The 10,357-nt window shown below is 42.4% G+C and overlaps 1 protein-coding gene across 2 annotated transcripts in view; it reads right to left on the reverse strand.

Annotated features, from left to right (window-relative positions):
- Window positions 1–408, reverse strand: part of RICTOR (RPTOR independent companion of MTOR complex 2) — a 178,028-nt gene extending 177,620 nt beyond the window's left edge. For both annotated transcript variants that reach the window (XM_050946855.1, XM_050946854.1), the window contains exons 1-2: window positions 335–408; window positions 182–229 (exon numbers count right to left, since the gene is read on the reverse strand). In XM_050946855.1, coding sequence (XP_050802812.1) covers window positions 182–229; window positions 335–383 — 97 coding nt within the window. In that variant the 5' untranslated portion in view covers window positions 384–408. The remainder of the gene's footprint in view (window positions 1–181; window positions 230–334) is intronic.
- Window positions 409–10,357: the final 9,949 nt, after the last annotated feature.

Here is a 10,357-nt window from a genome sequence, read left to right on the forward strand (position 1 = left end):
GACATGCCTCCCCCGGCCCAAGCCCCTCTCCCCTGGCCCCGCCCTGGAGGCAGGATTTCACCCACCTACCATGGGTGACGGATGGAGCTGGACTCCTAGGGCACCGGCGAGCCCCCAGCCCGGCCTCCCCAGGGCCCGGCCCAACCCGCCCCCGGCGCGGGGAGCCCCCGGCCCCGCTTACCTCGGCTGAGATCAAGCGGGACGTTCTCCTCGCCGCTGTCATTCCGACCTGTGGGGGGAGAAGCGGAGAGCCCGTTAGCCTGGGCGGGGAGGGAGCGATGGGACCGGAGGAGCAGCAGCGGCGCCTCTCCCCAGGCCTAGCCGGGCTCCTTACCTCGGATGCGGAGGTGCCTCAGCGAGCGGGCACGGACGCTCACCGCCATGTTTACGGCCCCGCAGTCACAACACCGGAAACCTCGCCCTCTCTCGCGAGGAGACCGAGCCGCCGCCGACTCCCGCGGCCCCCGCCGGCCTGTCGCGAGGGGGCGCGGGAACGCGCGACGGTGGAGCGCGAGGAGCTGGGTGCGTGGTGGGCGGCGGGGCCTGGCGCCGGGGAATGACCCCGCAGCGCCAGAGGGGAGCTCAGCGTTGGCCCTGGCCGGGCTCCTCCGCCTTTAGAGAGGAGGCAGTCAGGGTATCCCCCCTCCCCCCGGCTAGGGAGCTTTTCCCTCCGCTCATTCGCTGCCCCCCTTTCCCACCGGGGCGGGGGGTCTCTGCACCCTCTGCGTATTAGCATCATTTACCCGTGAGGGCAGCCGCCTTCAGTGGTGTGGGGCTAGCGGGCCCCACAGCTTTGCCAGCGGGGTGGAGGGCCTCTTTGTAGCGCCTCGCTCGCTCCCAAACCTTTGTGTGCTGTCTGCTCCCCATCGCCCTCCAGCCACTTCAGTCATTCACAATATTGCAAACCCCCAGCATTCAAAAATCCTGAGATCTGGCTTAAAAATGTGAGGGTGTTTTTTTAATATAAATCGGGGGGGGGAGGGTTAAGTGCTTTCTGGTGTGATTTGTCTACTGTGTACACTTGAAACACATGTTCATGCTCCTCTGCAACAATGAGGGCTGGAGGCTTGTTTTCTTTTTTTAAATTGGAAGCTGGAATTCTCACTGAATTCCAGTAGCTGGGGCTTTAACAACACCTAATGTCCCCAGACTCACAACAAAAATCACAACAATTGGTAAAAGTCAGTGTTGCCAACAAGTCACTAGACTGGATTGCTGCTGTTTAAAATACTTCTGCAGCCTTGTAACTTCAGCAGACTTCTCTGGCAGCTTTACCTCTGACCTGCTAAGTGGTGAAAATGAAAGTGCTTATGAAAAAGGCCCAAAATGGCAGATACAAAGAAACAGTTTAGAAAACTCCAGACTGCCCCTGTCAACTTACCATGTTGTAAAAACAATGAGGAGTCCTTGTGGCACCTTACAGACTAACAAATTTATTTGGGCATAAGCTTTCCTGGACTAGAGCCCACTTCATCAGATGCATGAAGTGAAAAATACAGAAGCAGGTATAAATACATGAAAGGATGGGGGTTGCTTTGCCAAGTGTGAGGTCAGTCTAATGAGATAAATCAAGATGAAGTGGGCTCTAGCCCCTGAAAGCTTATGCCCAAATAAATTTGTTAGTCTCTAAGATGCCACAAGGACTCCTCATTGTTTTTGCTGATACAGACTAACACGGCTACCACTCTGAAACCCGTTACCCTGTTGTGCTGCCTTCAATCTAATTCTGTACCTTGTTGGAATATGTGGCAAAATGCCTTCTTTTCCAGGACAGCTTGCAGTGCTGGAAGCTGACTTCCTACATAAGTGTTCAGCCACCACATCTAAAGATGTTGCTTGGGTTTCTCAAGTGACATTGCTTTTTTGACTCCCCTCACAAAAACTCCACACCTTCTGTACCCTCATGCCTGCCGTATTCAGGCAAAAGCCTAAATAAGCAGAAGTGCTTTACAGCATGTGCTGAAGGTCAGGAATCTCTGCTTCTGAAGGACCACAGATGAAGCAAGTTTTCAGTGGATGGCTCTACACGTAAGAACACCAATGTCCTGATATTTCAGTCTCTGTTACCTCGAATGTTACAAGTAGGGTTGCCAGATTTGGTTGGATGTATTCCTGGAGGTTTCATCACATGACATGAACTTTAATTAAAGATTAATATTTAATTCCTGGAGACTCCAGGACAATCCTGGAGGATTGGCAACCCTGGTCTCAAATGATCTTAATTGCTGTGATCACTAATGGGAAGAAAGCCGCACAGCCAGGATAGAAAATATGTGGAGCTGTATAGATCAAGGTGAACACCTTGAATTGCATCTGCAAGCAAATAAGAAGTTAGGACAGGGGCTTTCAGACTTTTTTACTGGTGACCCCTTTCACATAGCAAGCCTCTAAGTGTGACCCCCCCTTCTAAATTAAAAACACTTTTTAATACATTTAATACCATTATAAATGGTGGAGGCAAAGCAGGGTTTGGGGTGGATGTTGACAACTCATGAGCCCTCATGTAATCATCTCATGACCCCCTAAGGGGTCACGACCCCCAGTTTGAGAATCCATGAATTACGATAACTTTGTGCCCTTCAGCTGATACTACTAACTAAACAGATTACCAGTCATTTTCCTCTCTCTGAAGTCTACCTGGCACCCCTGGGACAGTTGGAAGGCTAGAGGCATCCTGTATTTTGAACTTTGGCAAATTATGACTATACTCCTTCGATAGCAGGAGAGTCACTATCCACCCTCTCACCGTGCTTCCTTTCATCCTAGCCCTTTTTCCTACTGTACACCTAGAAATCAAAAGACGCTATCATCCAGGTTTAACAAAAAGTAGACAAGGTGCATAGCAATAGCATTGCCACACAAAACTTTTCATAATTTGCCCTGGTGACAATGCAACTTTGGAGAACCCTAAAATAGAGAGCTCATGGGTCAATAGAAAACGTTCCAATACCTCCCTTTGAGATCACACAGAGAAGAATGAAATCACTCAAGCAATCTCATCTACCCCAGGCAGTGTCTGCCAATGATTCATCAGAACCTTGGTGCCCATACCAAAGACACTTAAGATTTATCTAAATCTCCAGAATACATCAATCTCTATCAGTGGACATGACTTGTTCCTGTGAATTTTTATTATTTTAATTGACTAATCTCACAGTAGACCCTGATCCAAAGCTTATTGAAGTCAATGAATGCTCACATGGATTTCAGTAGGCTTTGGGTGGGGCCCATAGGGCCTGGAAAGATTTAATTTAATTTCATATATAAATTATGTGGGCCCAAGCTATAAACTACATTTGTAAGTGATTCTTCTACCACTTGCGCAGGGAATATAGCAAGTTAATGCAATTATTAAAAGAATAATGTCAAGAAGTTTACATCCACAATTTCACTTACTTTAACATTATAATCTGGTAGAAAATATGCTTTAAACATTTGACTTTTAAATCCATCCATTTGTGAAAAATAGCTGTTTATTGTACAGAAGAGTTTACAAGATTTAGCATACAAACCATGACATTAAACTAGGAACACACACATTTAAAATAACAGCATGAGTCTTTTCAGGGAAGCTCTGCACTTCTCAAAGTGCAGTTTTACTCTGAAAAGTGTCTGTATAAAAGTGGCACCTTTTTACTCAATAGATCATCATCCTTTCTGTATTTTTAATCAGATCTTGAACCAGTACTGGCATCTCCTCCTTCTAACTTTAGTGACTAAAATGGGTTTTGATTACTGTTTGCAGAGCCAACACAGCAAAAATTGAATGATCTACAGGTTGTATTCTACCCATACATCATCAACAGAATTATTTACTGATTTTCAATCAGTTACACACCTCTGCAAATCAACTGAAGGCAGCAAACAGCACAGATGTAACTGAAGGCCTAATTTAACTTTCAGCACCTTTATTGTAATGGTATGGGATAGGAGGAACCTCAGAACAACTCTCACAGCCAAGCTAAGCTTGCTGGACTAGCAGACCTTTAAAAAAAAATATCCTTTTCCTTGTAAGCTGAGCACTGATATGAAAACCGCCCTGTCTTTACAGGGATTCTGGCAAGCATGTTTGATAAAAAAAAATATGCCTATACCATTAAAACGGACTTCTATCTTCTTTGTTAACTTTTAAAAATTAACTTAATTCTTCTGTAAACCATGGGATTGAAAGCTCTGGATATCAAAGTCTGATCTATCCATAGAACTGGGGCAATGTAGTTCTCACTTACTCATACAGCTTTGTCAATGTACCTCACACTTTAGCCTGTAAATGTGAGAGAAGGTGTCAGGGTTACAGTATCAATTGCACCTTAGACTCTTAGTCCCTCTTGAGTGCACCCCTGAGAGAACTGCATTACAACACCTCACTATAGATAGAATGATACAGTACAACCACTCTTAAACTGGCTGTCTTGGCTGCAGCCCCTTGGTTTCTAACCATATTAACAACATAGGCCCAACTTGATTTTAGCACCTGTTTTCCTCCAGAAGCCTGTGACAGTATAACTTTGCAGTTACACAGAAATGGCATCTTCAAAACAGCGCATTATTTGTTCACTCCTCAAAGCTATAAAACACATAGAGCAAAGGGTAAAACCAATAAAAGGCCCACACACATAGGTTTTTTTTATATCTTTAATCCTCGGTTCAGTCTGAGAAAAGGGGTAATCCACTCTGGCCTGGATGGAGTCAAACAGGGGATATTCCTCCTTAGTTCCCCCACCTTTGTTTCTTCAAGGAGCTTTATCTTTGCCATTGTTTTGGTTCTTGTTAGGGCTGTCAAGTAATTTAAAAAATTGCGATTAATCACTCTGTTAAACAATAATAGAATACTATTTATTTAAATATTTGTGGATGTTTTTACATTTTCAAATACGTTTGTTTCAATTACAACACAGAATACAAAGTGTACAGTGCTCACTTTATATTTATATTTATTTTTTATTACAAATATTTGCACTGTAAAAAACAAAAAAATAGTATTTTTCAAGTCACCTAATACAAGTACAGTAGTGCAATCTCTTTATCATGAAAGTTGAACTTACAAATGTAGAATTAAGTATAAAAAATAACTGCATTCAAAAATAAAACAATGTAAAACTTTAGAGCCTACATGTCCACTCAGTCCTACTTCAGCCAATCACTCAGACTAACAAGTTTAGTTACAATTTGCAGGAGATAATGTTGCCTGCTTCTTGTTTACAATGTCACCTGAAAGTGAGAAAACATGTTCACACAGCGCTTTTTGTTGCCGGCGTCACAAGATGCGCTAAAGATTCATATGTCCCTTCAGGCTTCAACCATCATTCCAGAGGACATGCATCCATGCTGATGATGGGTTCTGCTTGATAACAATCCAAAGCAGAGCGAACTGACGCATGTTCATTTTCATGATTTGAGTCAGATGCCACCAGCAGAATGTGGATTTTTGGAGTCAGTTGCCACCAGCAGGGCTGCCCACGAGGGAGGGAGGGGGCAAGTGGGGCAATTTGCCCCAGGCCCCGCAGGCGCCCCATGAGAGTTTTTTTGGGGCCCCTGGAGCAGGATCCTTCACTCGCTCCGGGGGCCCTGGAAAACTCTTGTGGGGCCCAGGCCCCTGGAGCTTCTTCCACTCTGGGTCTTTGGCAGCAATTTGGCAGCAGGGGGGCCTTCTGCCCCGGGACCTGCCACCAAAGTGCCGGGTCTTCGGCGGCAATTCTGTGGCAGGGTGTCCTTCCGCTCCAGGACTCGCTGCCGAAGTGCCCCGAAGACCCGCGGCGGGGGATCCTTCCACCCCGGGACCCATCGCCGAAGTACTGGGTCTTCAGCGATGCCCTGCTGCCAAAGACCCCAAGCCCCTGAATCATCTGGGCAGCCCTGGCCACCAGCAAAAGGCAGGTTTTGGTTCTGTAGTTTCCGTATCTGAGTGTTGCTCTTTTAAGACTTCTGAAAGCATGGTTCACACCTTGTCACCCTCAGATTTTGGATAACACTTCCAATTCTTAAATCTTGAGTCGAGAGTGCTGTACCTATTTTTAGAAATCTCACATTGGTACCTTCTTTGCATTTTGTGAATGTGTTCTTAAAACGAACATGTGCTTGGTCATTATCTGCTATAACATGAAATATATGGCAGAATGTGGGTAAAACAGAGCAGGAGACATATAGCAGGAGAACTCCCCCCCAAAGAGTTCAGTCACAAATTTAATTAATGTTTTTTTTTTAACGAGCATCATCAGCATGGAAGCATGACCTCTGGAATGATGGCGGAAGCATGGAGGGGGCCTACAAATGTTTAGCATATCAGGCACGTAAATACCTTGCAATGCTGGCTACAAAAGTGCCATGCAAATGCCTGTTCTCACTTTCGGGTGACATTGTTAATAAGAAGCGGGCAGCATTATCTCCCATAAATGTAAACAAACTTATTTGTCTTAGCGATTGGCTGAATAAGAAATAGGACTGAGTGGACTTGAGTACACTTATGTAACAAAAAAAAATCTATATTTGTAAGTTATTCTTTTACTATAAAGAGATTGCTCTACAGTACTTGTATGAGGTGAATTGAAAAATACTTTTTTTTATCATTTTACAGTGTAAATATTTGTAATAAAAATAATAATATAAAGTAAGCACTTTGTATTCTGTGTTGTAAAAGAAATCAATATATTTGAAAATGTAGAAAAACATCCAAAATATTTAATAAATTTCAATTAGTGTTCTATTGTTTAACAGTGCAGGTAATTATTTTAAGTTAATCACATGAGTTAACTGTGATTAATTGACAGCCCTAGTTCTTTTTGGTTCCCCCTTTATAGCCTCCTTTGATTTAACTGGTGGCTTACAGGCATGTTAATATCAAACAGGTAACCTGAGGGATATATGCTATTTATAAAAAATACTACACATAACTTCCTCACTTTCCAAATATGGTAATTTCTATTTCCATATCCAGCCAATCCTGGGCCTTTCTGAAAATGGCAAAAAAGAGTGCAGTTGTGATAATGGTTTCATGATATGGAATTGTGTTCACTAGGAAATGTATCAGGATTAATTCATTTCACACAGGCCACTAAAATTCCATGTAATGGCATTTAGTCACTACTTACCTCTGGTCTGTATTTGAACCTAGGTTTGCTGAAACTTGGGGTGCTGGGGGTTGGTAACAACCAAATACAGGGTTTTTGCTTTCAGCACTCCCATTTTAAATATTGTTCCAGCACCCCTGTTTGAACCTGTGAGCTACAAATTATAAACTATTAATCCCACTACCAGTGTCATACAGGCACTCACTCACTTGTGTTAAAAAGAACTCCACTACTATTCTCTTAAAAAATAGGGCTAGTTACAAAAGAGTAACTTTTTAACTGTCAGATAATGTTTTGCTTTGTTGTTGCGGAACAAGTCAGTCAGACAGCAGAGGGAACACAGTTTAACAAGTGAACTCCACTCTGCTAACAAAACCAGAAAACCCACCACTCTGTTAACAAAAACAGAAATCGCCTATGATGCTGACACACAAAGCAATGTCATAACCAATGGGAGCCATATTTATTTCCGCTCCATCGAAGACAAGGGGTAAATCAATGTTTGCAACATAAAAAAAAAAAGTTGAGGTTTTATTTTTAAGCTTCAATTATTACAAAAAAAGTAAAAGATGAGAAGTACAGTAGCTTTAACTTCCACTTGGATATTTGCCAGGTCTCCACAGAAGCATACTGCAGAATGAGTCTGCTTCTCAATTCAGTGACTTGTAAAACTCATGCCCTGGAAAGAGCAGCCTTCTCAGGATTGGGATCTGCACTACTTGGATCCTTTTGTACTGCCCGCTCTGCTCTCGTTTAACAGGTAATGCAGAAGAAAAAATGATGACATTGATCTGAGGGCTCGTGCACATGAGAAAGCTTTAGCTGTTAAACAAGTATAATTATACCAATATAGTTAAACTGCTATCGTTATACAGGTGTAATGCTCCATGTGAACACTCTTATTCCAGAATAAGATTGGCGCTTTTTTGTTTGTTTAGTTTAACCTCCTTTCAAAGAGACATGCCTCAGATTCAGCAAAACAGCATGACCTAATTGGATGTGATATCCAGTGATAAGATGATAAGGCAGCACTTTCAAAGTTTGTCATTCTTTAAAATAGGAACAATATACAGTCCTTACTGACTGCAACCAGGTAAAATATAAGTATTCTTTTACTGTCTAGTTATGGAGAAAAATAATTTAAAAAATGCACATAACCATGCAGTATAAAATGTAAAAACTCTGACAGCTTAAAGCTTTTCAAGTGATACAACAGGTCTTGCTAACTTACTGTGTGGTTTGCTTAACTGTTGCTTAATGCATTCCTGCATTTACCGGTCCATTTATGTAAAGTTATTCATGGCATTCTGCACCACTTAAGCTCTGAAAAGCTGCAGATATTGAGTCTGCCTGTGGTTGACATATTAATAATGGAAATTTGCTCTGAGACAAAAGACTTTAAGAAACAAAACTATTATATGGCTTGAGATTTAAATGTTGCCACAGAGAGGAGGATGTATATAAATGAGGCTCTTCACTGACCCAAACTGGAAATCACCTGATTCAAAACTTTAATGACTGCAGAGACAATTTTCTTTTAAATTTTGAGTCTATTTTTCTGAAAGTTGTAGTGTCAACTGCAGAAGCCGTTGATTATGTGCTTGGGTAGGGACTGGTAAAATGCTAACAACATATTTATACCAATATTCTTCTACATTCATATAATTGTATGGAAATGGATGAACTCCCTGAGTATGCTTACTGGACTCAACATACAACATGAGAAGCAGCTATCTTCATACAGTCAGTACAAAATGGCTTATTGTGACCATCCACTCTAGTAATGAAAGGGGTAGAAAAAAGTAATGGGATGCAAAAGAAAACACTTGATACTTTTTATTGTTTTTCAGCTGGCCCCAGTCAGACATGTGGTTATGGCTTTCTTACACCTTATACCTTATAGCAGAGGTAGGCAACCTACGGCACGCGTGCCAAAGGCGGCACATGAGCTGATTTTCCATAGCAGTCACACTGCCCAGGTTCTGGCCACTGGTGTGGGGGGCTCTACATTTTAATTTAATTTTAAATGAAGTTTCTTAAACATTTTTAAAACCTTATTTACTTTACATACAACAATAGTTTAGTTATATATTATAGACACAGAAAGAGCTCTTCTAAAAATGTTAAAATGCATTACTGGCTCACGAAACCTTAAATTAGAGTGAATAAATGAAGACTCAGCACATCACTTCTGAAAAGTTGCTAACCCCTGCCTTATAGCCTCCCTGTTTGAACCCTGAAGGAAGTTCCCCGGGTGATAGTGAGAGAAGGAAAGTGCATTTGGCCTAATTTCAGATTCTGTTGGATAAGTGGAATGAAACTCAAAATACTAGAATCATAGTCCTCTTTAGTGATTGCTGAATCACTGAGCTTCTGCTGCTGTCACTCACTGAGTTAAGAATCTTGCACAAAAAGAGTCTTTAAACAGCACAGCCATAAAAAATATGAATGTGCAGGGGTCAGGGACACAGGAGCAGGTGAGCCAGGGACAAAGAAGCAGAAGAGCAGGGGATAGAGCATCATGGTCAAAGAATCAGAGGACAGTGGAACAATTAATAGTGATAGAAATTAGGAGAGCAAAGGATAGAGACAGGGAGAAGAATAGGACAGAGAAGCCTACAGCATGGGGCAGCGCCCCTAGCAGCGAAAGGAGTACGGTGCCAAAGAGATAGCACCTCTTCAAATCAACACAGAGGCAGGAGACTGCAAAAGACTTGGAAATAGTGTCCAAAGTAGGAGAGCGAGCTGGGGAGAGTGTCCAAAGTGGTGTCTGGAGAGCTGGCAGAACAGGGAGCTAGGGAATGTGGCCCTTCCATCAGTCAGGAAGAAAAGGAGACAGGACTCTCAGTTTGTGTGTGCATATTTTGGAAAGAGTTCCCACCTAAAATGCATGCATACAAATGGGAGAAGCAAGGAGATTTTCCTGCTAAGAGTTTGAAAATCAGAAGTCAGGCCAAAAAAGAATTAGAGAAAAAAAAAGCCAGGTTGAGGGTTTTGGGTTTTTTTATTGCCTCATAATGCTCTTGCTTACCAAGTTGGCAATATTGCTGCTCTCAGGCTGCTGCTTTATCTAAGGAACATTGTAAATGTCCTATTCAAACAGCAGCAAAATCCCAAAAAACAAACAAACCCTATGTTGATATCAGGGCCCGGAGAATGTAGATAATACAATTTTAGGATTCTCCCCTATTTTTTGTTGCATTCTACAATATCCTGTAAATTCTAAGATTTTGTTTAAATAAATTGTTTTTATAAGGCTGCAGCCACCCAAGCATAAACAGATATGCTGT

This window comes from Gopherus flavomarginatus, chromosome 3 (assembly GCF_025201925.1).
Source record: "Gopherus flavomarginatus isolate rGopFla2 chromosome 3, rGopFla2.mat.asm, whole genome shotgun sequence".
Taxonomy (NCBI): Eukaryota; Metazoa; Chordata; order Testudines; family Testudinidae; genus Gopherus; species Gopherus flavomarginatus.